The 27,339-nt window shown below is 58.3% G+C and overlaps 2 protein-coding genes across 4 annotated transcripts; one reads left to right on the top strand and one right to left on the bottom strand.

Moving 5' to 3' along the window:
* The first annotated feature begins 2,564 nt into the window (after positions 1-2,564).
* Positions 2,565-10,821, top strand: NFKB2 (nuclear factor kappa B subunit 2). Of its 3 annotated transcripts, XM_030334589.1 has the most exons (23): positions 2,565-2,657; positions 3,977-4,092; positions 4,360-4,441; positions 4,558-4,598; positions 4,862-4,960; positions 5,040-5,191; positions 5,420-5,526; positions 5,635-5,793; positions 6,085-6,189; positions 6,318-6,403; positions 6,488-6,626; positions 6,847-6,975; positions 7,125-7,334; positions 7,413-7,554; positions 7,980-8,094; positions 8,186-8,399; positions 8,539-8,708; positions 8,831-8,933; positions 9,062-9,213; positions 9,342-9,411; positions 9,642-9,814; positions 9,940-10,051; positions 10,154-10,821. In XM_030334589.1, exons 2-23 carry the CDS (start codon positions 4,072-4,074, stop codon positions 10,273-10,275), a joined length of 2,703 nt encoding a protein of 900 aa, XP_030190449.1. In that variant the 5' UTR covers positions 2,565-2,657; positions 3,977-4,071; the 3' UTR covers positions 10,276-10,821. The 3 variants fall into 3 exon arrangements, with proteins under 3 accessions (XP_030190449.1, XP_030190448.1, XP_030190450.1); XM_030334588.1 differs by lacking the exon at positions 2,565-2,657 and having other exon boundaries at positions 3,724-4,092; XM_030334590.1 differs by lacking the exons at positions 2,565-2,657; positions 3,977-4,092; positions 4,360-4,441; positions 4,558-4,598; positions 4,862-4,960 and having other exon boundaries at positions 5,064-5,081.
* A 72-nt stretch (positions 10,822-10,893) lies between these two features.
* Positions 10,894-27,057, bottom strand: PSD (pleckstrin and Sec7 domain containing). The gene is given in 24 exon segments (XM_032595156.1): positions 10,894-11,328; positions 11,818-11,961; positions 12,249-12,393; positions 12,566-12,723; positions 12,833-12,903; positions 12,988-13,178; positions 14,575-14,618; positions 18,308-18,397; positions 18,505-18,563; positions 19,130-19,242; positions 19,449-19,529; positions 19,694-19,857; positions 19,859-19,889; positions 21,112-21,487; positions 21,490-21,528; positions 21,531-21,550; positions 22,281-22,315; positions 22,318-22,620; positions 22,622-22,644; positions 23,135-23,236; positions 23,521-24,260; positions 25,529-25,663; positions 26,496-26,586; positions 26,991-27,057. Coding segments are annotated over 24 exon segments (3,453 nt in total). The 3' UTR covers positions 10,894-11,097.
* Between the last annotated feature and the right edge of the window lie 282 nt (positions 27,058-27,339).

The following is a 27,339-nucleotide window of genomic DNA, read 5'->3' as shown; positions in this document are numbered from 1 at the left end:
CCTCAGGCTCTGTGCTGTTTGCTCAGAGCCTGGAGCCTGCTTCAGATTCTGTGTCTGCTTCTCTCTCTGCCCCTCCCCCGCTCACACTTTGTCTCACTCTGTTTCTCAAAAATAAATAAATGTAAAAAAATTTTTTTTAATCTTCTGATAAATTACAACTCAGAATCTTATAACTAAAATAGCTCAACCTCGGGTGCCTGGCTTAGTCAGTGGAGCCTGTGACTCTTGATCTCGGGGTCGTGAGTTCAAGCCCCATGTTGAGTGGAGAGATTACTTAAAAATAAAATAGCTCAATTTGTATGGGCTTTTTTAGAGGCAGTCATGGAGACTGGAAGAATTGATGCCAATTTCAGCTGGTAGTTTATGAGCACTTTGAAAGGACAGTTGTGATCATTGCAACAAGCACAGGCTCACTAAGTTGGAGTTTATCAAACCAACCTCATTCCATTTTAATGTAAGGGTTATGGATCTGATTTACCAGGGGAATGTAGTAGGCAATATCCCTGGATGTCAGCAAAATTTTCAGTGTTATCTTATGATATTGACTTGAGAGGCTCACAGTGGAAAGGCCTGCTTTGTTTTATATCAGTTTAAGGAAGAGCTTCATCCTAGAATTAGTAGACTGGGTATTTCCATTTCTAGCTATTGTGTTTGATTGTTACTTCACCTCTCTGAGACTTAATTTCTTCATCAGTAGAGGTAATATTTATCTCCAAGGGCTGTTGGGAGGAAGAATAAGAACTTATAGTACCTTAACACACTACCTGACACATTCCATTTGCAGGGAAGATGAAGAGGAGGGGGAAGTAACAGGAAATAGCCCACATCAAGGGCCATAACAGTCTGCCTTTTATGCAGACCCATGCAGGCCTGTAATTCCATTACCAAGGTCAGAGGCAAGTTGCAGGGGAACTCTGAAACAAAAGTCTGTGTCCAGGGCATCTGGGTGGCTCACTCGGTTGAGCATCTGACTTTGACTCAGGTCATGATCTCACGTTTGTGGAGTTGGAGCAGAGCATCAGCTTGCTTCTATCAGCGCTGGGCCTGCTTCGGATCCTCTGACCCCTCTCTCTCTCTCTCTCTGCTCCTCCCCCACTCACACTCTCTCTCAAAAATAAATAAACATAAAAAAAAAAAAATCAGTGTTCTACCATGAGCCTAAGGTCATGAGCCTAAGGGAGGACTACTCCAGGAATGGAGATTGCTCATGGACCCCCTAAAGGGAAACTCTACCAGTCACAGATCTTCAGCCTCAGAGTCCCTACTTTAGGTAATCCTGTACTGATCTTGCTGCCACTGAAAGTGTTCAAACACAGTTGGGAGCTATATAAAAGGAAATTTCCTACATTGGAGGAAGTTTGAACTATTAAGATTTTGGATGCCATTTCAAAAAACTTTTTTTTCTTTCTTTTTTGGGGGCGGAGGGGCAGAGGGAGAGAGAGAATGTTAGGCAGCTTCCATGCCCAGCGCAGAGCCCAACCGTGGGGCTGGATCTCACGACCGTGAGATCATGAGGCGAAATCAAGAGTCCCTTCGCTTGGGGCGCCTGGGTGGCGCAGTCGGTTAAGCGTCCGACTTCAGCCAGGTCACGATCTCGCGGTCCGTGAGTTCGAGCCCCGCGTCAGGCTCTGGGCTGATGGCTCGGAGCCTGGAGCCTGTTTCCGATTCTGTGTCTCCCTCTCTCTCTGCCCCTCCCCCGTTCGTGCTCTGTCTCTCTCTGTCCCAAAAATAAATAAAAACGTTGAAAAAAAAATTAAAAAAAAAAAAAAAAAAGAGTCCCTTCGCTTAACCGCCTGAGCCACCCAGACGCCCTGGATGCCTTTTCAATTCTAATATTACAAATCTCCGTGATGGATGAGCAAGACCTGAGTCTCCCAGATAAACACCTCTTTTTCTTCATTCTGCCCAGAACTCTGGAGCTCAGATCTGAAAATCTGGCCCTCTGTGACCCGGGCGTTTATAGAGTAAGATTTAGGTTCAGATGGTCTCTTCCAGGGGGGGGAGGCTGAGTAAGAGAGACTGAGCAAGAAAGGATTATGGAGTCTCCTTGAGGCTCCACAAGGGCCGCCAGATGGCGCCCCGGGACCGACTGCAAGATCAATTTCCTTTTCCCCTAACTCTTCCCGTCAGTGGGGCCCCGCTCCGGGCGGACCGGAGGGCTGGGGCCCGCCAGCTTCCCCCTGGGGTTCCCCGGCTTCAGAGGTGACCAAGCATTAGGTCCAGCAGATAAGCCGAGTAGCAGCGGAGACTGTCAGCCGTCTGGGGCAGGCAGGGTGGGTGAGGAGACCGGAGCCGGGGCCCTTGGCCGGAGGATACTTCTTGGTCAGAGAATCCAGCCTCAGGCAGGTCCCCAAGCCAGAGCTCGCGCTTTAGCTGACAGTCAACCTCGCTCCAGGCCCCTGGGGCGCAGCTAATAGTTCCCCTCTAAGGGGCGCGCCTGAGTCGCTCATGATTGGCTGCACGAGTCCGGAGTTAAACTTTCAGCCAATGAAAAAGGGCACGGGGCGTGACGCACGGGAACGTCACGGGAATTCCCCCCTCCCGGGGGTGGAAAAGGGGCTTTCCCGGTTGGAGCCTCAGTGGCTGTGGAGAGGTGACGCGACCTGTCCAAGGTGGGTCGGGCCGGGAGAGAAGCCGGAATCGGATCCGCCGCCGCGGTGAGTGGCGGGGTTCAAACCCCTGAGTGGCTAGGACACGGCGAAGGGCGGAAGGAGGGCCTTTAACTGACCGAGTCCCAGGGCTGGAGAGTGGCTTATGCAAGCGCGCGCGCGGGCGCGCGCGCACACACACACACACACAGTACGCACACAAACAAGACACATGGATACCCATCGACATCCTGTATAAAAAAACACGCGGAGCCATACGTGCACCTACGCGTGTGCTTGCGAGTGCACAGCATTGTCCATTCACTCAGAATGCACATATGCACACGCAAACATGCTCACCCGTGCACAGGTGCCTGGACCCATACTTTTCACGCACAAACTCAAATATGTTCACCTGTGCTCTTATATATCAAGACAAGCTTAGACGCCTCCACAATGAGAAGTTTAAGGACGCTCACCTGTACACAGCCATGCTCACTTGCACATGCATATTGACACTACGCACACACAACATTCACGCAAGCACATGGGACAACACACACTCTACGTGTGCTAGAGACACACACCAGTATCATGCACGGATACGGGACTGGGGCAGGGGGCGTGGGCACCCAGAGCAGGTGTGGTGCGGGAATCCAACGGCTGTTGACGTTTTGGGGAGAGGTAACAGAAGACCCCATCTCAAGAAACAGACACCTTTCGTTCCCCCGCCCAGCGGCCCCAGAGTCCGTTCTTGGGGCAGAACCCTGGGGCCCCCCACTGGGAAGAGCCCCCGCCTACAGGCCTTCGGAAAGGAGGCCTTCCTACAGCAGGAATGTCCCCACAAAAGCCCCCGGGTGAATCAGCCGTGGCCTCTCTCGGGGTAGAAAATCCCAAGGTTGCTCCAGGACGGGGGAGGTGAAGGGGGCGGGAGGCGGGCCTGGCCACGGCCTAAGAGCTTCCTCCGGCCTAGAAAGACCCTCCAGTCCCGGGAGCCCGCCCTGACACGAGGGGGTGGAGACCAACACCCGAGGACGCTTCCCTGGGTCTGGTTGCCCCTCTGCCCGAAGAGAGGCTACCAGAGCTCGCCGGCCAGCAACGACTTCGTGCCCCTCCCGCCTCGGGGGCGTGGCTAGTGGCGTCATTTCCAGGCCCGCCCCCCTCCGGCCCCGCCTCCCTCTGGTATTTTCGGGACTTTCCTAAGCTGTTCTAACTTTCCTGCCGCTTCCCCGGCCCAACCCAGCCCAGCTCCGGATCTCGTTCTCCACCGGATCTCGCCCGCCACACCCGGACGGGTGGCTGGAAGAGATCAGACCCTCCCCCAAATCTGGGCTCCCCTTTGCCCCCCCAACTCCTGCCCTGATCTGTCTCTCCCCTTCCCCCGCCAGTCCCTCCCCCCTCCCCCCCTAAGGCGGACGCCTGAAACTCTGGGAAACAGAACCCGGCCGGAGCCACCAGACAGAGCCGGGCCTAGCCCAGAGACATGGAAAGTTGCTACGACCCAGTGAGTCACACCTGGCCCTGAAGCCAGCCGGCTACCCCCATGTCTGTCTGCTTGTCTGCCTGTCTGTCGGAGTCCTCTCTGCTTCCCTACACCTGTAATGCCCTCTCATTATCTCAACCTGCCTGTCAGTCTCTATCTGCAAACTGCTTCTACTAGGAGCTTTTTTAACGGCCTTGGGAGGAAAGGGAGTGGCTACTCAGGGCTGGGAAGTGGAGGGCGCTGGGGTGGCTCAGAATCAGTTGCCACCCCAGTCTGTCTCCACACCAGGGTCTGGATGGCATGATTGAATATGATGATTTCAAATTCGACCCGTCCATTGTGGAGCCCAAGGAGCCAGCCCCAGAGACAGGTTAGTAAGTTCCTAACCTTCCCATGTCCTAGAGAGAGCGGGAGGGAGGAGCATGTGCCCTCTGCCTTGGGAATGGGCTCAGAAATCCTGGCTCAACAAGGCCCCTCTCTCCCCAGCTGATGGCCCCTACCTGGTAATAGTGGAGCAGCCTAAACAGGTGAGTGAATGGAAGGGATGGTGTGGGATGACTTCAGCCTTGGGGACATGTTGGGTAGTTGTAGTTGGGTGGCCATGGGGAGGGTCACTGACCAGAGGACACTTCAGGTTGGGATGGTTGGCTGCTGCTAATCACAATGGTTGTGTTGTGGTTCAGGAGAGACGCTGCCAATTATTATGGTCACTGCTGGCTGGGAGCGTGGCTGGCTAGGGGGGGTGGGGGTCTCTCCTGGTCACAATATCAATCTGCCCTGGGACCTTCAGCGTGGCTTCCGATTTCGATATGGCTGTGAAGGCCCCTCCCATGGAGGATTGCCAGGTGCCTCCAGTGAGAAGGGCCGGAAGACTTATCCCACAGTCAAGGTGAGTTAGGATGATGCTGGAGGGTGGGCTAGTGGATAGTGTGTTCAGGGACATCACTGTCAGCCCTCACCTCCCCTAGATCTGTAACTACGAGGGACCAGCCAAGATCGAGGTGGACCTGGTAACGCACAGTGACCCGCCTCGTGCTCATGCCCACAGCCTGGTGGGCAAGCAATGCTCGGAGCTGGGGGTCTGCGCCGTGTCTGTGGGGCCCAAGGACATGACTGCCCAGTAGGTGCCCCTCCGTCCTAGGCCCACCTGTCCTAGGCCCCAGCCCACTTCTATGAGCTTAGCATCTGACCAAGGGGAGAGACTTAGGTTGGCCCCAGAACCCAAGGCCCCAAGTAAAAACCAGGAAAGCTTCCTGGAGGAAGTAGGGCTGAGCTGAGCCCTGGCAGTGGGGAGGGTGCTTCAGGAAGGAAATGCCTGCTAAGCTCTGACTCCCACTCCCCCACTCAGATTTAACAACCTGGGCGTCCTGCATGTGACCAAGAAGAACATGATGGAGATTATGATACAAAAACTTCAGAGGCAGCGACTCCGCTCCAGGCCCCAGGGCCTTACGGGTATTGAGGGCGGGGAGCACTTGTAGGGAGAGAGGGAGTCACGGGAGGTGGTCATGGAAGGAATGGAGAAGGAGGAGTGCCAGGGTCACATGTACATCCACCGCACAGAGGCCGAGCGGCGGGAGCTGGAGCAGGAGGCTAAGGAGCTGAAGAAGGTGATGGACCTGAGCATTGTGAGGCTGCGCTTCTCTGCCTTCCTTCGAGCCAGTGATGGCTCCTTCTCCCTGCCCCTGAAGCCAGTCATTTCCCAGCCCATCCACGACAGCAGTGAGTATCCTGACCATCTGGGGTGCCAGGGCTAGGTGCCAGAGGAAGCATGGGGGGCAATTTCAGGCTGTGGAGTACAGCCTGAGTTTCAACTTGACCCACCACATACGAGCTGAGTGATCTTGAGTAAGTCATTTCCCCTGAGTATGGCTTCCATCTTGGGTAAATGAAGATACTAGTAGTTTCTGTACCTCTTAGGGTTGTTCAAATAATAATGCAAAACACTTGGCTCCATAAATGGGGCCATGACTATTAATGTCAGCTCAAGTAATTGATATCCCACCCCCACAGAGTCTCCTGGGGCCTCAAACCTGAAGATTTCTCGAATGGACAAGACAGCTGGCTCTGTGCGGGGTGGAGATGAGGTTTATCTGCTTTGTGACAAGGTGCAGAAAGGTGAGACTGGACCCCAGGCTGGGACTTAGGGACGCTGGGTATCCAGATGGGGAGCCAGGGCAGCTCTAGGATAAAAGGCCCTGGAGATTCTACTAGGAGGTGTGGCCAAGCTTCAATTTCCCTTATAGATGACATTGAGGTTCGGTTCTACGAGGATGATGAGAATGGATGGCAGGCCTTTGGGGATTTCTCTCCCACAGATGTTCATAAACAGGTACCCTAGGGCCAGGGCCAGGGCTGGGGGCTGAACTAGACCAAGGCCTCAATGACACCTTATGCCCTCCTCCCCCCCTGCCAGTATGCCATTGTGTTCCGGACACCACCCTATCACAAGATGAAGATTGAGCGTCCTGTAACCGTGTTCCTGCAACTGAAACGCAAGCGTGGGGGGGATGTCTCGGACTCCAAACAGTTCACCTATTACCCTCTGGTGGAAGGTGGAGCTGGAATTAAGATGGGGGCTGGGCTGGAGTGTCCCCAGACTAGATCAGGGGACCCATGAGTCAAGTCAGGAGTGGAGAAGGGCCCGGGAAGAGGTGGTCCTAGAAGCTAGCCTGAGGGCTTTTGGAGGGAGGGCCATGACCTTACTGGGGACAGAGTTCTTGAGGCTTGGTGCAGGAGTTGGGGTTTTAACATCTCATTTCCCTCTGGCCCCAGACAAGGAAGAGGTGCAGCGGAAGCGAAGGAAAGCCTTGCCCACCTTCTCCCAGCACTTCGGGGGTGGCTCCCACATGGGTGGAGGCTCTGGGGGCTCAGCCGGAGGTTATGGAGGAGCTGGAGGAGGAGGTGAGGCGGGGGGGGGGGGGGGGGGTGTGTGCTGGTGGCGGGAAGGGGGATGGAGGAGGGAGGGGTAAGGGGGAGAGAAGTTGTGGGGTAAAAAATCGGGGAGAGTCCTGGATGGTGCCTTATACCCACAGCCCGGCCTATATCCACAGGTGGCAGCCTCGGCTTTTTCCCCTCCTCCTTGGCCTATAGCCCCTACCCGTCCGGCTCAGCCCCGATGGGCTGCTACCCGGGAGGCGGGGGCGGGGCGCAGATGGCCGCCGAGGCGCCTGGCGTGGATGCCGGGGAGGAAGCAGCAGAGCCGAGCGCGTCCCCTCTGACCCCCCAGCGCGAACCGCTGACCCCGGGGCTGCTGCAGCGAGGTACGGCCCCTAAAATCCGGGCGGTCGGGGCGCTTCGGGTGGGGACCAAGCCCGCGCCCACGTCCCTGTTGCCCCCAGCCCGGGAGTACAACGCACGCCTCTTCGGCCTGGCGCAGCGCAGCGCCCGAGCCCTGCTCGACTACGGCGTCACGGCGGACGCGCGCGCGCTGCTGGCGGGACAGCGCCACCTGCTGACAGCTCAAGACGAGAACGGAGACACGTAGGTGGGGGAAGGGAGGGAGAGCGACCCGGGCTCCCTTGGTAGGGGGGTGGGTGGGGGGTCCGGGACTTGGAGCTCGACGGTAGGTCGGGGTACGGGACGGGAAAGGACCCTGCAAAGAGCCAGAGCCGTGGAGTCAGACAGACCTGGTTCCAAGTCCGGCTTCATTATGTACTAGTTTTGCTCAAGGTGCTTGATCTCTCCACCTTTCGGTTTTGTTGACTGTTAAAAGAGCAAGATGATAGTACTTATATACTGCACAAGGTGCTCGGGAGGATTAAGTTCAGAGGCAGCGATGTCCTTGGAGATGTCTGGGCTCCAGAAGCCCTAGGCACGGAGATTATGGAGGCCGTGGGGTTTTGGAGGTAGAGGGTGCTCTGAGTGGCTGGGCTTGTTAGGCCAGAGTCTCACTCCCCAACCCTCAGGCCGCTGCACCTAGCCATCATCCACGGGCAGACCAGTGTCATCGAGCAGATAGCCCATGTCATCTACCACGCCCGGCACCTTGGTGTTGTCAACCTCACCAATCACTTGCACCAGGTGAGGGGCACCAATCGGTGAGGGGCAGGAGTTGGAAGGCACGTGGGCCTAGGCCAGGGGTGGGCCTGGCTTACTCTGCCTGCTTTTCCAGACGCCGCTGCACCTGGCGGTGATCACTGGGCAGACAGGCGTGGTGAGCTTCCTGCTGCAGGTGGGCGCAGACCCGGCACTACTGGATCGGCATGGAGACTCCGCAGTGCACCTAGCGCTCCGGGCTGGTGCCAGTGCCCCTGAACTGCTGCGCGTCCTTCTGCGCAGTGGGGTTCCCGCTGTTCCCCAGCTGTTGCACATGCCAGACTTTGAGGGTGAGTTCATCACCTCATGTGGACCGGGGGGCAAAGGTGTGGGGACCAGGGAGGGTACCTGGTGAGTGCCTAGAGTGAACGTGAGGTGTCAGGGGCCACGATGGGGTCACAGCTGTAGGCGAAGTATCTATGTTCCTAGGCCTGTACCCAGTACACCTGGCGGTCCGTGCCCGAAGCCCCGAGTGCCTGGATCTGCTGGTGGACAGTGGGGCTGAAGTGGAGGCTGCAGAGCGGCAGGGGGGCCGAACAGCCCTGCATTTAGCCACAGAGATGGAGGAGCTGGGGTTGGTCACACATCTGGTTACCAAGGTGGGACTGAGGATTGCTGAAGGGGTAGGGCCAAGGGTTGTGGAGGAACCAAGGACAGTGAAGATGCAGGGGGAGAGGCGGCCAGTGAGTGGTGCCATCAACGACTCCCTTGAACCCCACAGCTCCGTGCCAATGTGAATGCCCGCACCTTTGCGGGAAATACACCCCTACACCTGGCAGCTGGACTGGGATCTCCCACCCTCACCCGTCTCCTTCTAAAGGCTGGTGAGCCTCATCCTTGGGACATATGAACAGGGCTGAGGGGAGGAAAAGGGGTGCCTACCAGTCCCCCCACTTGGAAGTTCTTAATGTGGGCTCTCACTGTACCTCCCCACGACTACCTCCCTCCTCAGGTGCTGACATCCACGCAGAGAATGAGGAGCCCCTGTGCCCACTGCCTTCGCCCCCCACCTCTGGTAGTGACTCAGATTCTGAGGGACCTGAGAGGGACACCCGAGGCAGCTTCCGGGGCCACACACCTCTTGACCTCACTCGCAGCACCAAGGTGAGGCTAGCCTGGAACTAGAAGCACCAGGGAATAGAGCACCTGGGCTTAGGGCTGGGGCCCAGATGACTGGCACCTGGGCTTGAGGACTGGGGTGGGAGGTCATCAAACTGAAGCTGTCTCCCCAGGTGAAGACCTTGCTGCTAAATGCTGCTCAGGACACCACAGCACCCCCCCTGACCCCTCCCAGCCCTGCAGGTGAGATATCTTCACCCACTGCCAGATTTCAGACCCTTGCTCACAGAGGGCTCTTCTTCAGGACCTCTGAAGGAGCCGGGGGTGGAGGGGTGGGTGTCCCTTGCTCCATTCCTGTTGCCACCCACTGCCCTAGTACTCTGTCCGTCTTGTCTATCAGATTACCTTGAGAAAGAAGTGTCTGCCTGAGCCCATCTCTGGGCGTACCAGACACGTCTGTATGTTCCCATCAGGGCCAGAGCTGCCCCTTGAGGATACAGTCCTACAGAACCTGGAGCATCTGCTAGATGGGCCAGGAGCCCAGGGCAGCTGGGCAGAGCTGGCAGAACGGCTGGGGCTGCGCAGTCTGGTGGATACGTATCGGAAGACAGCTTCACCCAGCGGCAGCCTCCTGCGCAGTTACAAGGTCAGTTGGTCCCCATCCCTTGCTGCATGCCTGGCTTCCTTCCCCCAGTCTCAGATCCCAGATGCTCCCTTGGCCCCAGGGCTCCTGCCCCCACACTCAGACTCATGCCTCTTCCTTCTCCCCAGCTGGCTGGTGGGGACTTGGCGGGCCTGCTGGATGCCCTGTCTGAAATGGGCCTGGAGGAAGGAGTGAAGCTGCTGAGGGGCCCTGAGGCCCGAGACAAGCTGCCCAGCACAGGTAAAGGGGTCCCACCTGGTAGGCTGGTCTGGGCCTGGACAGTGGGAGGCCTGAGACCTTGACTGTTCCCTATCCCCTTCCCCGTGCACACTCGCCTAGCAGAGGTGAAAGAGGACAGTGCATACGGGAGCCAGTCGGTGGAACAGGAGACAGAGAAGCTGGGCTCACCCCCTGAGCCACCAGGAGGGCTCTGCCACGGGCACCCCCAGCCTCAGGTGCACTGAACTGCTGCCCACCCACCAGCTCCCCTCCCTGGGCCCCTCTGTACAGCATCCCTACCTATTCTAGTTCTTATTTAACACCCCATGCCCACCCCTCAGTTGGGGCAAATAAAGATTCTCATGGGAAAGGGAGGGTGCTTGGCTCCCTCCCTAACTTATGGCAACCCCTGATGTGACTCTTGTCTCTGAAACCAGCTGCCTACCCAAGCCAGGTACTGGAGAATGGAGAAGGAGGCCCAGCCAGCAAGTCCAGAGCAGTTTTAATGGGATTGGAGGCTGTACAAAGGGCAGGGCCCACTGAAGGAGGGAAAGCAAGGCCATGCTGCCCCCAGACCGTATGGGGGCCTAGGCATGGATACCCTTCCTCCACCTCTGGAATGAGAGAGGGTGAGCCTCAGGGAGGAAGGAGGGAAAACCAGCTCAGCCCCAACTCCTGGCCTCTATCTGAGCCAGGCCCCAGGATGGAGGGGGGATTGCTGGTGTTGGGTGTGGGTGGTCTCAGCAGAAAGCAGAAACGTCAGGCCCCCCCCCACCCAAAAAAAAAAAAAAGCATCAAAAGTCCAAGGGGCCCTGGCCCCTCCCACCCCAGCCCCCGTACGAAAAAGTGCAAAACATTATCACAAAATGGGGGTCTCAGAGGGGCCCCTGGCCTAGGCTCCCGAGGCCCACGCCCTAGCCCTGCGCTGCCCCGGACACCGCGTCCGGCGCGGTCGGGCCCTGGGCCGGGGGCCCCTCGTGGGCGGCCCGAGGCCGGCCCGGGCTCAGGCAAGGCTATGTCATGCAGGTGCCCAGTGGGCGCCAAACCCCCACGCTCCTACCCTCAACTCAGAGCTTCCACCGCCCACTGATCGCCCCTCCACGAGGCTCTGAGCCATGACACTGAGCCCGGGGCTGGCTGGCAGGGTTGGGCTGCAGGGAGGGACTGGAGTGAGGTGGAAGGAGTCCATCCTCTGTGCTCCCGGCCTGGGCCAGTGCTGCCTCTACTGCATCCAGCTCTTCACTGCCCGCCTTCAGCTTGACCCGAAGCAGCGCTGCGTATGTGCCATAGCGGGATTTCTGAGGCAGAGGGGCAGGGGCTGTGAGCCTGCTCTCTACCCTCTGCCCATCTCACCCCAATCTGGACCAAGGAGGGATGCCAAAAAAGGCTAGGAGACAACAGGTTCTTGCCCAACTCTGAGGCCCCCAGAGCCCCCAGGGACTATGACACGATCCCCTCGTAAGCTAGCTACCCTCTCTGGGCTCTCTCGAGACTGCATATTATGACATCTAATACTTGTTAGGCCCGAACCAGAGTTGGGAAAAACTGAGCCCTTGACAGACCTCATCTCCCTTCATTACCCTAGCGGGTAAAGAACGTCATCCCTGGCCCACAGACGTGGAAACAGGCTCAGAGGGGTTAGGCAACCTGCCGAACGTCACCCAGCTGGTCCCACTCTCCTACTAGAGTCCGTGCCCTTAACCAGTAGCCTGAGCCTGTATGTGGCAACAGTGAGACCCCACTGACGAAGAAAGGAGCCAAACAGGTGCCAGGGCAGGGAGGTTCACCTCAAACTCCAGGTAGGCCTCCTTCTGCCGCTGCTCCTCAGCCTCCTTGCCTCGGGCCTTCCTGCCCAGTTGCGCAGCCCGGTGCTCTCGCAACTCACTTGCCATGGCCTTCAGCTTGGCCTCATGGGTCCGCACCTGCTCCTCCTAGAGGCCAGGGGGAGTGTTGGTCAGGGTCACTCGAGCACATATAGTGCCTTTGTGCAAGCTTTTTTAGAAAGGTGCCCCTGCCTTTGGATGAGCAAAGCACCATATCTAGGTTAACACCTTGGCAAGTGCAGCGGAGACTGGATTTCAGCCTTCACTCACCCCCCCATGGCCAGTGTCCTGGTGCAGTGACATCTACATGATCACACAGGGCAGCCCTGAGTGCAGTCGGCCTGGGCCTGCCACACTCCATCCCACTGGCACCAGGTGGACAGAGCTGGGGGTACCTGGGAGAGGCGGGTGGCAGCGCTGGGCAGCAGAGGGCGGCTGAACTTCCTCTGGGAGCTAACAGCAGCTGGGAAGGGGGGTGCAGAGAACATGGCAGCCACCACATTGATGCGAGTGATCCAGGACTGCATCTGCTCCAGGCTCCTGGGGAGACAACACCACCACTTAGGACCTAGCCCCAGGTTTCCTGTCCAGGGATGCCTGTCCTGGCTCAGGGTGTGGCCTGGGAAGCAAGGAGGTAACCCAGGGACAAGGGAGGGGAGCAAGGTAGGAGTGGGGCAAAGGGGTCCAGGATGGGCAGGAAGAGGGCACTCACGGGGCCTGAAAGAGGAAGACCCGCCAATCAGCTGTGCGCAGGTAGAAGACATGGGGCCTCTTGCTGTAGTCGCTGGCACGTGTGGCCAGCGCGTGGTGGATGCTGATGGCATTCTTTAGCTCTGCCTCTGATAGGGCCTTCCCAGGCTGGTACTCCTCCTGCAGGGGTGCCCATCTTGTCCTGGCCATGGTCCCACCCCAGCCTGGCCCAGCCCACCCACACTCCCCTGAGCCAGCTCAGCCCCAACCCCTCGGGCTGGCCCCGCACCTTCTGCAGGTAGAGGATCATGCCCTTGAGGATCCCGTGGAAGCTCTTCCAGCCCCGCTTGCCCCGAGGTGCTGGGGGGAAGGAAGACAGGTCAGGGGGCCTGAGACAGGCCCCCTCCCCTCCATCCCCCAGACCCTCCCCACCCAGCCACGTACTCTTCCTGCAGTCAGGGTCTGCGTGCACCTTTCGCACCAGGGCCCCGTGCTTGTAGACTGCAGCCCCGGGTTCAGGAGTCAGGTCCAGGAAAGGGCTGGAGCCGCTGCCACTGCCCCCGCTGACCCGCTTGATGACCTTGGGGTTGGGGTCGGCCAACTCAGACAGAGAGCGTCTCAGCTCCTCCTCGTCTCTGCAGGTGTGATCACCTCAGAGGGGGCTGGCCTTGCAGCCACAACCCCCGCTTAAGTCCTGGCCTCTGCCCACCCAGGAAAGCGCCCTCTTGTCTGTGGAGGGAATAGGGGAACTGCCCCTCTCACAGGGTGTGGCTCCCCTCCACCTGAGGCTCCTGGAGCCTCGTTTCCCGCCTCACACCAGATCTCCCCAGGGGTAGCTGTGTCCCCCTGCTCAGATGAGGGCTTCTCTGGGCAGCGTATCTCCTTGCTCATGTTAGAGCTCCCAAGAGTAGGGCCATGTCTGTCCCTTCCTCCCCATCCTCTGTTTCTGCACTTGCACACCAGCCCTCACACCCTTCTCCACTAGGGCAGACACGTCTGACTCGGCTGTCCCAGCTATACCCAGCAGCATGCTTTGCTCATAGTTTGTTGGCTACGTGGTGGCAGAAGTGGCTTCCTAGTGGTCACCTAGTACCTCCTGGTCCACAGGCTCTGTTAGATACCATCTAAAGAATCCGGTTCTATCCTGTCACTCCATCGATCAAAAACCTGCAGTAGCTCCCTATTTCCTCCTGCATGAGGCCTATGCTACATCCCTGCCCATACTGCCTCTTTCTCCTTCCACTCTCCAGCCAGCTGGCCTGCCTCCTCTTGGTATCCCCAACCCACGCTCATTTCAGCCACCACATATTTGCCTCCCAAATACCAACTTCTCTCTCTCCAAATGCTTCCCTTCCTTCAAGGCTTGCCCCAAGTTCCAATCTGCATCCCAGTGCTGAGCTCTGCCTCCTCTGAGGTCTTTTCCTGCAGACTGGGAGCTCCCAACCGACCTGATCTGTGACTGAACTCTCAGCAGACACCAGCAAGTATGAGTGACCTACTGACTGTTTAGATGAGGCTCTACCCTCAGACTGGGGGTCCCAACATTAAACTGGACCTCCTCCCTTAGACTGGACTCCTCTAAGACTTACTCTGAGTCTGTTTCCATGGCCAAGAGTAGACAATGTGGTCCCTTGTTCTGTGATGCTCTGGACTCCCTAGGACCTGAGAGGAGGCTCTCACGCTATTGGTCGGGGCTCTATCTCCAGAGACTTCTGTCTTCCCGCTTGGGTTGGCAAGGGACCTCCCCTTTCTGTTTCAGCATCCCCCCTCCCAGGCCAGCTGACAGTGGCCATCCATCCCAACCTAGCTTGTCATAACAACCCAGCTAGAGAAAAGACACAGAACCCCAAGTCCAGGCAGCCATCTCCAAAGAAGGAAATGAAGCAGCCTCAGTGCCTCTCATGGCCTCACCCGCCTTCCCTGCCCCACAACCCAACCTGGACTCACAGGGCCCACCCCAGTGCTCTCAGCCTCTCCAGGCAGCCCCTTCCCCGCACCCCATCTCCCTCACCACACAGCTCCAGGACTCACATGGCCCACTGCAGCTTTTCATTCTTGATGGAGCTGTACAAGGCCTAGGAAGGGAGGAACAAATCAGGCAGGTATGGGTCACTCCTGAGGGAGGCAAACTATGTACCCCAATGCCAGAACTCAGAGCCCTCCCTCCAAACTTGAGGGGAGGAGACAATGGGGGGTGGGGATGGGGGTAGCAGGGTGTAAGGACCAAGAACACGGGCTTTGGAACAGAGTATTAGGAGACGGTACTGTGTCACTTTTGCTGCATGAGTTTGGGCAAGTATCCATGGGGAGAACAAACGTACTAACAGGTGTGTAACACAGGGCAGGCAATTAGCACAGGGCATCCAGGCATATGGCTGATGCACAATAAATGGCAGCTGCTATTATTATCTTTGCTGTTGTTATTGTTAGGGATCATCCTGCCCAGATCCTGGGTGGGAGAAGCACAGCCCTGGAAGGAATAGAAAAGAGCATTCCCAAGAAGCTCTCCTTTCCCGGACCATGTGTTTTGGCCTATTTCCATAGGATAAACCCACACAGAACATATGGGGAAACTGAGGCCCAGCAACAGGGATTCACCCTGTCACCTCCCTCCCTGGCTAGTAGAGAACACACTCTCATGACTCCTAACCCCAGGGCAAGCTGAGCACCTCCCCCAACCCAGAGAGCCCCACCAAGTTGAATACCAGGGTGGGCCAGGCCCCTGCCCACCCACATCCTTCATGTTACTGGAGAGTGAACACTAGTCTAAAAGGCAGATGTTTCAGCTTCCAAACCCTGCATACCCCAAGCTCTTTGTGAGCTCCTGGACCAGTCACTTCCCCTCTGTAGAGCTGGCATGGGGGACCTGTGGGGGCCTTGGGATGGTCTGAGTAGAGAACAGACTCCAGGAGTTGTATAGGGGACCCCTCTTCTCGGGGGTGGCCTGCAGCATGGGTCCACAGCAGCACCTCCCACTATGGGGGCGATTCCACCAGCCTGTCTGTGAGTGGGTGTGTCCCCAACATGTGCGTGTTGGGCTATGCGTGTGGCGTGTGATGCTGCCTGCGTGAGCTGGGTGCAGTGGTGACGTCGGTGCCTTCTCCGTGATGGGACACAGCCCCCCACTCCACCACCAACATACCACAGTCTCTATCTTACTGCTTACTGTCACACTCAGCCACACGGCTAGCCAGGCATCCCACATGTGCACACCCTGTCCAGGGATGGGTACATTCTACAACCTCCACCCCCTACACAGCACAACCCAGCCTTGTGCACACACAGCCCTCACAGCACATCCCCAGCCCAAGCCCGGCATAACCCCGACCCTAATCCTCTCTCCAACTCTGACCAGGAGATTGAAGTGTCCAACCAGACCCAACCTGTCTCCAGCCTTCCAGTTCATCCCCTGGCCCCTCGAAGGACCACCTCTGGCCCACAACCATGTCTTCCTTCCAAAGTCCTAAACCCCATCGGTGAGCCCCATGTCATGCTTCCAGGTAGAAGACCCAAAGACCCTTTGGTTTGAGATATCCACACTGATCCAACGGTGTGTGCCCTTCCCCCTCCAGTCCATGCCCACTCCTGGCTACCCATGGGTTCTGTCCCTGCTGGCCTCCCGCCTTGGTCTGACCGATGCCCCCCCCCCCCCCCAGCTCGCGCCACCTTCGGTGCCTCCCTCAAGCCGCCCCCTCAGCCACGCCGCCCTCCACAACCCCCTCGGCCGCCCCCCAGCCTGGCGTGGGCCAAGGCCCCAACGCCCTCACCGCCTTCTTCTTCTTGCGGCTCTGCAGACGGCTGACCACCAGGTCGGTGTAGAGCACGGGCTTGAGACTGCGAGAGCGCTGCGGCCAGCCGTAGCACAGGGTCTCCGCGCCACGGTGGGTGCGCCCGTAGCGCACGGAGCACAGCGAGCGCGAGCGCAGCCGCCCCGCGCTGCTGTGGATGCTGTTGACACCGATCATGCTGGCCCGGCCGGCGCGCTGCGGCCCCCGGCCATGCCCCCGTCCGCCCTCGGCCTGGACGGCCCGGACGGCCCGCGGACGGCTCCCCCGACAGCCGGCGCGAGCGGCCCGGCCCGGCCCGGCCCGAGCCCGGCCCGGCTCCCACCGACGCACGGAAGCGCGCGGCGGCGGCGGCGTTGTCGGCTCTGCGGCTCGGCGCGAGAGGGAGGGGGCCGCCGACGGGGAGGGAGGGCGAGGGCTGGGGGCGGGGACGGCGCAAAATGGAGGCGTCCCACCGCGCAGGGGCCCCGCGGCTCAACGCGCAGCCACGGGGGCGGGGCCTCGGGGGGCCAGCCCGGGCAAGTGCCAGAGGGTGGGCGGCTCTGGGGATGCTGCGGATGGCACCGGGAGTCCCTAGGCCTGCTGCTGCAAAGGCGGGCTGACCCTGTGGGGTCTGCAGCTCCCTCCTGGCTGGTCAGGGTTGGGGGGCCAGGGGCGGGAGAGGTAGGAACGCGTCCTCTTGCCCCCCCCCCCCACCCGCCTAGCCAGGAGAGGCCACGCAGTAGGGGCCGCGCAGGATGGAGGCAGCCGTGGAATCGCACCAGCCTCATCCAACTCGCCCAACCGAAGACAGCTCAGATGCTCAAGGCTATACCCCCACTTACGTACACATACCCCAGTTTACAGATATACACCCCAACTAACCAGATGCACCAATTCACACTCACCCCAACTCACAGAGACTACAAATTCAGATACACACCTCAAAATTTAGTCTTTAACTCATAAACAACCCCTGATCATGGCTACATGTCACAAATCAGCCAATTTGTAGATGTACACTCTAATACACAGAAACACCCAATCTACACCCCAGCTCAAACACACTCTCTAAATCGTAAGCACAAAAAAACCCCAGCCAAATCCCCGGATTTACCAACACCCTAAAGCGCATATATCCCAATTCAAACATATACCCCAACTCTCTGACACCCCGAACTCAAAATGGACACCCCCAAACACAAATAAATTTCCAAACTCAGAAGCCCGACACACCCCAAGCTCACAGACGCGCCCAAGGACACTCTTGTGTAGTCACATGTATGTGGTGGCCCAGAGCCCCTTTGCCAAGCATAGGCGTTTCAAATAGGTCCAGGCATCCCTGGATAAAACCATTGGATCAAGGAAATGAGTGAATCCATGAGACCTGGGTGCCCTCTCCTCCTCCCATGCATATTAGCCCCTGTGTAGCTAACCCCTCAAGTGCGGGCGCCCGGGCGCAGGGCCTGGCAACAAGGGAGTCGGGAGAGCAGAATCTAGTCCCAAGTTGGAGGTAACTGGATTCCAGACCTTGGAAAAGCCTTTGTCCCTCTTGGGCCCCTCTACCTCCGGGTCCCTCCTGTGCAACGATACCAGAAGGGCTTTGTGGTCATACACCCTGGGGCAGGGGATGGAGGAGAAGGAGGGAAGCAGTATGCCTGCCCTGTGCTGGAACCCCTCCTATCCTCAGTGAACACTGGAGGAGGGGCACCGAAGTAGGCAAATGCAAGGTCCAAGGCTGCCTGAAAACAGGATTTCGAGAGCCGTCTCCCCTCCCCCGCTGAGCGGCCAAGACTGCACGCGAGTGCGCATGTTCCCGGGTAGCCTGCGTGTTGGGGTTGGGGGAGGGGGCGGTCCCCAAGCTGAGTCACGGGAGCCCAGGCTCCAGCAGCAGGAGCCTCCAACCTCCACTCTGCCCGATTGGTCCCAATCTCTCCCCTCCAGCAACCTCTACCCTGCCCCACCCCCCCCAGCCCCCCACCCCCACCCCCGGCCCCCACCTTGAGCAGCTCCCTGGGGAAGTCTCCGCCTTCATTGAGGCCCTCCAGGTTCCCGATGAAGTCTCCACAGGTCATGCGCTTCCCAATGTTCTAAGGAAGGGCACAGAGGCCTGTGAGGGGGGCCTTGGGCTCCCAGGCCTTTAAGTCTCAAGGCAGTCTGTTTTTGGGGGGTTCCCTCCTGCCAGCCTCTCACTCACATGGCCGTGGAGATCAGTGTTGAGTAGCATGAGGGCGCAGGTCAGCGTGTGCGCACCGTCTAGGGAAAGTTGACATTCGGCTTCAGCTACCTCCCAGGGACTCTTCCCACAGCTGTCTTCCCCAGCCTTCCAGTTCACCCCCAGCCCACTCTGGCCCACAATCATACTTTTATAAGTCCTGAACCCCATAGTGAACCCTACCTCCTTCAGCCAAAAGACCTCACTCTTCCAGCAGATGCCTGAAAGGGACATCTTCCCCAACACCTACATGCTTCTGTGAGTATGCACAAAAGCCAGTGGGCCCCTCACAGTTTGCAGATCAGTGCAGCCAAACAGAATCCACACTCAAGCCAAACGCTGTCTTGCACGTGTATGTGAACAATGGCATGCAAATACACCTGCCACCTGGTTCTTCGCAACACACACTAGACCCTAGCAATGCTTGCCCGCATGCTCAGTTCCACAACCACGTAGCCATGTCAGCACTGCACACGCGCATGCTCACATGCCTGCAAGCCTGTGCATGCATTCACTTCTACATACACACTCATGCTCCTATGTGCACACACTGTGCCCATCTGCTTCAGTGACCAGCTGGGAAAGCCCTGCCACCTGGCTTCCTCACCCTCTGAGGACAGGGCTCCTGGATTGCACTGGAAGTATCTCTGGGAGAAGTGGGCCAGCACGCGCTCCCGTTCCTGGGTCTCACCCATTAAGGCCAGCTCCTTCAGAAACACCCTGGGAAGGGGGAAAGAGGGAGCATGTCACCTCTACCCAAGGTCCCCTAACCAGGCAGCCCCAGCTTTTAGCCATGCCCTGATAGCCTGGGAAGGATGACATCAGGGCAGCCTAGGGAAGGCACAGGTGCTCAGAGAAGGCACAACTGAGGCGCTGCAAAGCAGGGCTGGAGCGTGGGGCCTGCCTTCAAAGGGCTTAACACCCACCTGAGAGCTTGGTCCAGAGTCATGCCCGTGAAGACAAAGAACTTGAGGTACTCGCCAGCCACAAGTTTGCTGAAGTCATTGCTGTGGGCAGGGCAGATAGTCAGGTGGAGTCTCAAGGGAAAGGGTCAAGGGGCCAGATGGGGTTACCTAGAGACCTGGGGGCATTAGATAGAGGGGGTGTGGAGGTGCTGCCCACAGGATGCATCCCCTCTCCCCATATTATCAATCCCGGCCAATGGCTTTACTTCTTGCCCAGGTGCCGGGCCACATCAGCCTTCCTGAAGCCGTCTAGTCGGTATAGCCTCTAGCTAGGCGCTGTGCAGCCTCCAGGTCGGCTTTTCTGCCCATTGGACAAGGTGTCTGTGCTTCCCAGGGCCAGCCGCTCTGTGCTGTCCAGCTCTGAGTCCGAGGTCAGACACCAGCTGGCTCAACGGTGGTTCACTGCCAGGGTAAACACCAGCTCAGAGGGTGGGGCAGTCCCTCTGGGACCATCCAGATCCTTCCTCTGCCTCCAAACCCAGAAGACAGAGTGGGGGAGATTGGGACACAGAGAAGGCATTTTTCTTTTCTCCAGAGAAGGACACCGTATGGGTTCCCTCCATCAGCCGATTCCATCCTTACCATCTCTCTGTAGAAGGCCTGCATCAAATTCAAACAAGCATCCATATTTCTGCTGTGGGGATTTCTGCTGCTTCCCCAAAGCCCTTAGGTCTTAGGTTTGCTCTTAGGCATAGGCATAGTTTTCCCATTGTCACACTGGCCCTAGTCAGAACATAGTCCTCTATCTCTGAGAATATGGGCAAAAAGTGGGAAGATAGGCTGCCAGAGAGGAACAGTGGAGGGTCAAACCATGATTTGAGGGCAGCAGGGACACCTTCCCACTCCTATGTCTTTCTTCTTCTGGCCTTTTAAGGAGAGGAGGCTCTTCCTCCTTGGTCTTTTTTTCCCACCCACAAACAAGCAGAGGGGATTGGGGGTCAGAGTGCACTCCATTCATCCCCTGTCTCCTCCTCCCCTTCCCTTCCCGCCATCCCAGCTGCTCTACTAGCAAAGCCACCTGTCACCCCAGAGACAGAGGCCGGAAACTCCTGGTTGCTAGGCAACCCTGTCTCCCTGGCCACCCCCTCCTGTTGCCATGGCTCCCATGACTGAGAGGGTAGCTGGCAGAGGGAGAGCAGAAAGGTTAGACTGGTGACAGGACTTCCTGGAGAAGGGTGAGAAGCTCCTTACTGAAGGGGGGAGGCAACATGGGAGGGAGGCAATGAGAGAGAGGCTGGTGGCTGCATCTTTGGGAGAAGCCTCCAGGCTGGGTAGGGGTAAGGTCACAAGAATTCTAAGTAGGTTAAAGGCTCTGCCTGTGGTAGGAAGGGCCTTTCTGGAAAGGAGAGTGTTCTCTTGGGACCCATTCAATCCTGAATCATTGTTTGTCAAGTCACTGGGTCTAGGACCAAGGGGGTCCTAGGGGTGGGCTGTGAGGGGCTCCCCCTCATAGCCAAAGGAAGTAGTCCTCCAAATGGAAAAACAAACATCGGCATTCCCTAACCACTCTGTCAGGGGTCAGGAATATAAACTACATCTTCCCACTCAGGATCTTTCCCTTGAAGCAACTATTCCTGGGGCTCTGGGGGGGCCTCAAGTCTGAGGAATCAAAGGAATCACTCACCTGCCCAGAGGTGCCGCCCCCAGCCCAAAGCTGTCCTCCGAGTGGCAGGGACTAGGGGGCTCCTTCCCTGGGGCCTGCTTGGCTCCAGCCTCTGCCTCTTCTTCCTCCCCTCTCTGTGTCCAAGGCCCATCAGCAGCAGAGCTGGTACCAGAATCTGGCTCAAGAGGTGCAAGTGGGGCGGGAGCAGGTGGGTCAGGCCGGGGAGCAGGGGGTTGGAGAGGCAGCTCAAAGGTGAAGAAGGGGCTCTGGGTTGGGCCAGGTGAGGCCAGGGCCTCCAGGGAGGCGAGGCTGGTGTAGGAGGTGCCCTTGGCCCGGTGTGACTCCAAGATGGCTTCAAACACACAACTGAAAGAGTCAGGCCCGTCAGCCGAGGGCTGGTCCCAGGCAGAAAGGGCAGGGGCGACTTGAGAGGCCCAGGTGAGGCATCCGGGTGCCTGGCCTGCAGGGGCAGGGAGAGTCTCTGATCAGGGGCCCAGAAGACAGTTCTTAGGTAGCATTTCAGTGAATTCTCATACCACTCTGTGGAGGGGATTATCCTCTCCTTCTCACAGGTCCCCAGCCCTCTAAGGAATCTGGGTAGGGAGTCCCCACCACAGGTTCACCAAGCTATTCAGTGCCCCTGAGGAACCCAGCATTACCCGTCCCCAGTAACCCAATCCCCTCTCCTCTCTTCCTCCCTGCTAATCTCCCTTTCTCCTCCTCCCTGATCCTCTCCCCTCCTGCATCCCGTTTCTATTTCCGGCAACATCTTAGGAGAAGATGAGGCTCCAAGGCTGCGGTGGGGGTGTGAGACGGAGAAGAAAGCCCCACGCTCCCCACTCTCCTGCCAGAAGCCAGGATCCAGATTGATGCTCCATGTGCCCCCAGGCTTGACTCTGAACCCTGGCCTCTCACTCTGCCTCCTGTTCTTTACTAGAACCCCTTTCCTCCCCTGTCCTGGCTACTCCCTGCCCTATGGGCTCTTGCCAACACCCTCCACGTCCCCAGCATTCTGCCAGGCTTCGGGCCTCTGTCCGGTCTCCAGTGCATCGCCCCGTCGGCAACCACTAGCTTGGTCCTGACCCTCCCCGGTCCAGCCCTCATCTCTAGTCCAGCCCCTCTTCCCCCAGCTCTGCCTCTGGGCCAGCTCAAAGGGGCCAGCCACTGTCCTCTCCCACTTCCGCACTCACCGGGCCCCCTCTGAGGCCTCAAACACCTCGTCGTCCCACATCCTCTTCCCCCACCTGCCTCATCCTCGTCCTCATCGCCACTGCCCAGGCTGGGACAAGGGCCAAGGCATGGGCTGGCACGTGGAGCAGGTGGGCGGGCAGTGCCAGGTGGGCCCTCAGAGCTGGGCTGACTCTCGATGGCCGAGTCAGCCTCTTCCCGCTCAGCCAGCACCTCATCGATGTCGGTCTCGCGGTAGCACCTCAGGGGCACCGTGTCCAGGTCCGTCTCGGAGTACTTGGCTGCTCGCCCCACAGCCACCCCAGAGCCCTGCCCTGAGCCCACCCCAGGTGGAGATGGGGGGGGCCTGCTCCAGGGGCTTAGCACCTGCAGTATGCATAGGCATCCCGGTCAGCAGATATCCTGGTCAGCTCCCCTGTCCTGATTCTGTTCTAGGAAGGAGCTCTTCCCCGCTGCCTCATATTGGCAGGAAGTTCCTTCACTGTCTAGCCACCATTCCTCCTGCTATGAACCCAGCTTGTTCCTTGTGCCAGTGGAGCTCGTTTCAAATCAAGTTCTTGTCAAATAACTTTGAGGGCCTGTGGGAGACCAGCTTCTTTCTTCTGCTCCGCAGAATGACCCTTGATATCCTGTCATGCCCTCCTTTCTATCTAGCTTCCTCTAGGTGCCCAACCCAGCTATGACGCCCCAACCCTCCATCATAAGACAGATGGAAAGTTTGAGGCCTGGAGAGGCATTAGCCAACTCATGACCCCAGGAAGGACTGAGGGAGGTTTAAAGGAAGGCCCCCTACCATGCCTCAGCTGCTGGGGAGAAGACCCTGCCCTATTCCCCTTGTCTCAGTCCAGGACCTTACCTGAGCTTGGGGGGTCCAGGGAGCCATAGAAGAATTCCCATTTGGCTCGAGCAATTCTCTGGGCATGAGAGGAAACTTCCCGGGGGGAGACCAGGTGTCCCCCCTAAGCCAAGAAGGGAGATATAGACACAGGCATCCAGAGGATAAAGCCACACATACAAAGACACAAGAACATGGGACAGAAAGACAGAAAGAAAAACACACAAGGACAGATAATAGAGGTGCCAAGACACAGGGGCAAACACAGAGGGCAAGAAAGAGACAGATTTAGGACAGATCAAAGAACTTAGAGTGAAGAGCTGACAGGCCCAGGAACTGCCAAAGGGCCAAGCCTTGCCCCTTTTCTGGGGCTCTAGAGTTCCAGGGAGCCAAGGGAGGTCGCATACCTGGTTCAGGAGTCCAGTTGTCAGCAGGTCCTGGGAATAGCTTGGCCAGGTGCTCAGAAGGTCCCCCCAGCCCATTGGGGAGAGAGGAGTAAAGGCCATCTGCCCCAACCTGAGGTTGGGCTGGTGGCCCATGTATAAGGCCCTGGCTACCAGGCAGAGCTGAGCCTCCTCTGGCTGGGAGTGGGTCTGATGTGGATGCCTCTAGCCGCAACTTCCGGTTGGAGCCAGGCCCAAGGGCTGGAGTGGGCCTGGGAGGAGAGACCCCACCCAGGTCCCAGCTCCGACTCAAGCCTCCGGGAGCAGGTAGCCCATTTAATGGCCTCACACTGGCCTTCTCCACAAAGCGGAATATGACCACAGAGCTCCGGGCCCCCGGTGGGGGCTGCCCAGTGGGTGAAGAGGGTGACCAGGGTGAAGGAGGAACACGGGGTGAGGGGGGACCACGCAGGGGTGTACAGGGTGCTGTCACACGTCCCAGTTCCCGGCCTCGGGGACCTGGCCCTGCCACCCGCCGTAGCAGGGAGCCTGTACTGCCATACATGCTGGCTGGGGGGCTTTGTGGCACTGGGCCTTCGGGGAGCCAGCGGCGCGGGCATCGTGGTGGGGAGATGGCACAGTCGCCCTCGGAGCAGAAGCGCATGGCACCCTTGGGCCATGCTGGGGGCCGGGGGTCAGGCTGGGGGGGCAGGGATGGCAAGGTCAGGCGGGGAGTGAGGGGGCAGCATGCTCTTCGGACAGGCCTGCAAGAGAGGAAGGGAAGCAGGGGGTGAGCTGCAGGGGAGGTGGATGGGCAGGAGAGCACAGATAGGGAGGGGAAAGCTGGATAGGCCATCTGAGTGCCAGGGGGCCTAGCCCACCCTTGGAATATAGCATCATTGACCCCACCCCTGGAGGTGATCAGGCCTCCTATTTGGCTACCTTCCATGGAGGCCTGAGGAGAAAAGAATTATACCCCTAATAGGCCCCTGGCTCCTTTCCTTCTTCTGGGGGCCCTGAGCATCACCCTGGGAGGAGAAAGGAAGCTATTTCAGAAGTTGAGTAAGTTCAGAATCCCTGTGCATTTTGGAGCTACTTCGAATGGGGGCTGGGGAAGGCTGGTACCCCACACTCTGGACCAGGAATGTCAGCCATTCATAATCATCATAAATCCACGGGTCCCCCAAAGTCCTCTCTATGGAGGCCCCTTACTCAGTGAGAGAGAACCCAGGCCTCCTAGAAGGAAAGGCAGGAAGATGGCGGGGGGTGGTGTTATTATAGGGACCATGAGGGGTTGAAAGACATAGGTGAAGGGTAGGAGAAGGCCTGAACTGAGGCCCCTACTCCCAATATATACATGCCAAATGGGAAAGAGACATTCTTTTTCTCCATACAGGTACACACAGCTCATACACACACCACACACACACACACCACACACACACACACACGGAGACAATATCAGTATACACAGTTAAACACATTCAAAGGCAACACTCTCCAGTGCACACAGACCCAGGCACACACACAACATTGCTCAAAGACACACCCTCATACAGTCTCACAGTCATAACAAATATGCGTGTAAGTAAAGGCACATGCTTATTTTACACACACACTGGCATCAAACAAGAACACACAAAGAGATACCCAAATATACACCCAGGCCCCTCATTCTCCAATGCACACAGACACAGGCATATCAGACACTCACAGAAACCTATGGTCACAGTTACACACAAATACAGGTGCATGCTCACACACATACTTCAGCAGGTACACACACCCTCTCCCCCAACCCCCACCAGTCACCTGTCTCTGGGTGGGAAGGCTGCACCAGACCACCAGACCCCTCTCCCTCCTCCCTCTCAAGGGAATGATAGATTTTAAAGGGGGTAAAGGGGCCTCTGGTGGCAATGCAGGGTAGGGGCAGAGGTCAGGAGCAGCAACCCTGCCAGGCAGGTTTCTGAAGCTCAGTGGGGGCCCAGGGCATCCCCAGTGCAGCTCCGACTGGAGCTGCCTCAGTACTCACCGCTGCTCGCCTGGAGCTGGGGCCGAGGAAAGGCAGGGAAGAGGCTGGGCCCAGCTCAGCTGTGAAGGCAGCGCGGCTCCCGCTTGCTCCCGCTTGCTCCAGGCCCGCCTGCCTCTCACTCCCTCCCCCTCCCCCCTACGCGCGGCTCAGGCAGAGATAATCCCCCCACCCACCCCCCCCCGCCCTCTCCCGGGGCCCTGAGCCCCGGAGGCTGGCCCCCCTTCTCAACGCTAGGTCCCCACTGGGCTCTCCCGCCAACCTGAGACCCGCCCCTGACGAGGGGGAGGATATATGGAACCCCCGGTTCAGTTCGCCAGACCTTCACGTGCCCCACCCTAATCCTGTCCCCGTCCCTTTCCTCCACCGCCCCCTGAGCCACACACCGGACCCAGTTGCACACGCGTGTCCCGCTCCAGACCCCACGCGTGTCCCTAGGAGGTTGCCACATGACCTGTTACATGCCACACGCGCTCCCGCCCCCACGAGCACGCGGCCGCGCCAAGCACACCGTATGGGTGTAGACCGGACCCGCCCCCTAAATCCAGGAGACCATCAACTTATGGAAAAGAGATCTTGGAAACACTGCCTCAAACCCTAAGGGGTTCTGAGTCTCGGACCCAGGAGACCCAACCCTTGACCACTTGCTCAGGATGCAGCAGGAGGGATATTAGTCAGACTTTAAAAAGAACTTCCTTGCTGCCTGAGTTAGGTGTCCTGCCCATATGGGGTAAAAGGTTAGACGGGATGACTCCTGGAGTGGAGGAAGTGGGGAACAGGCAACCCTTGTGCCCTTGGCCAAGGTAGAAAGGGGCCCAGCTATTTTAAGAAAGCTCCGCCAGAGTTCCTATGGCAACTGCTCTCCTTGGGAACGCCAGGGCAGGAGGTGGTGACCTCGGAAGGAACAAGGGGTCTGTTCAGGCGGTCAGGGGGCGCGAGGACGTGCGAGGCGGGGGCGCGCGGGGCTCACCGCGGGGAGGGGGGGGCGCGGGCTCCGCGTGGTGCTGAAGGGGACAGCGCCAGATTTGTCGCACTGCGCAGGCGCAGAGGCGCGAACAAAGCTGGGAGGAGGAGGAGGCGCGCGGCCCGAGGTGGTGCGCGCCTACAAGGCTCTATCTTAGCATAGGTCGGTCCTCTCATCTACCCCCTCCCCAAGCAGGCTGAGGAAGAGGAAACAAGTCCCTTACCCAAGCTAACTCGCTTTGGTCCCTCCCCGCTGCTGGCTTCTCCCTTCTTGCTGCGTTGGGGGGGGGGGGGGGGGGACTGTGTAAGGGATTCTGGGAAAACTAGGATGCCTGAATTCTCTATCGCGACTCGCTTGACCCTGGACAAGGCGCGTCCTCGGTTCCATCTTTAAAATGGAGTAACAGCACAGACCTGCTCACCTTGCAGAAGTGCCCGACCCTGATGAAAAAATGGATGGGAAGCAGTTTTCGTTATGCAGAGGCAGGTGAAGCGGTTGTACGAAGGGAGAGCGCAGCCCTGTTGGGGTGCAGCTCTCGGCGACAGCAGTAGCCCTCAGCGTCCTTCATACTCTCCCCACCAATGGATGATGGGGAAAGCACTACTCTGGAGGTTCCCCGGAGCGGACCCTGGAACCAGGAACTGTGGACGCGGTGAGAGGGTGGCCCAGAGTCTGAGCCTGGAGTTCTGGGGCATCACTGCCCCAGGGCGGGCCCAGCCCCAAACCCCACAGCTTAATCCCCAGGTCAGCCCAGAAGCGGTACTCCTGGTGGGCTGGGCTGAGCACTCATTGTTCTCAGGACTCTAGACCTCCTGGGGAAAAGAAAGGGACCCAGCTGGGAAGATAGTCC

This window comes from Lynx canadensis, chromosome D2 (genome assembly GCF_007474595.2).
Source record: "Lynx canadensis isolate LIC74 chromosome D2, mLynCan4.pri.v2, whole genome shotgun sequence".
NCBI classification, from domain to species: Eukaryota; Metazoa; Chordata; class Mammalia; order Carnivora; family Felidae; genus Lynx; species Lynx canadensis.
This window is presented reverse-complemented; position numbering and strand designations above follow the sequence as displayed.

Coding starts and splice junctions, on each gene's coding strand:
- NFKB2 (XM_030334589.1), top strand. CDS start 4,072: ATGGAAAGTTGCTACGACCCA. Junction 4,599..4,861: donor TAGTGGAGCAGCCTAAACAG/GTGAGTGAATGG, acceptor TGGGACCTTCAG/CGTGGCTTCCGATTTCGATA. Junction 6,627..6,846: donor CTATTACCCTCTGGTGGAAG/GTGGAGCTGGAA, acceptor CTCTGGCCCCAG/ACAAGGAAGAGGTGCAGCGG.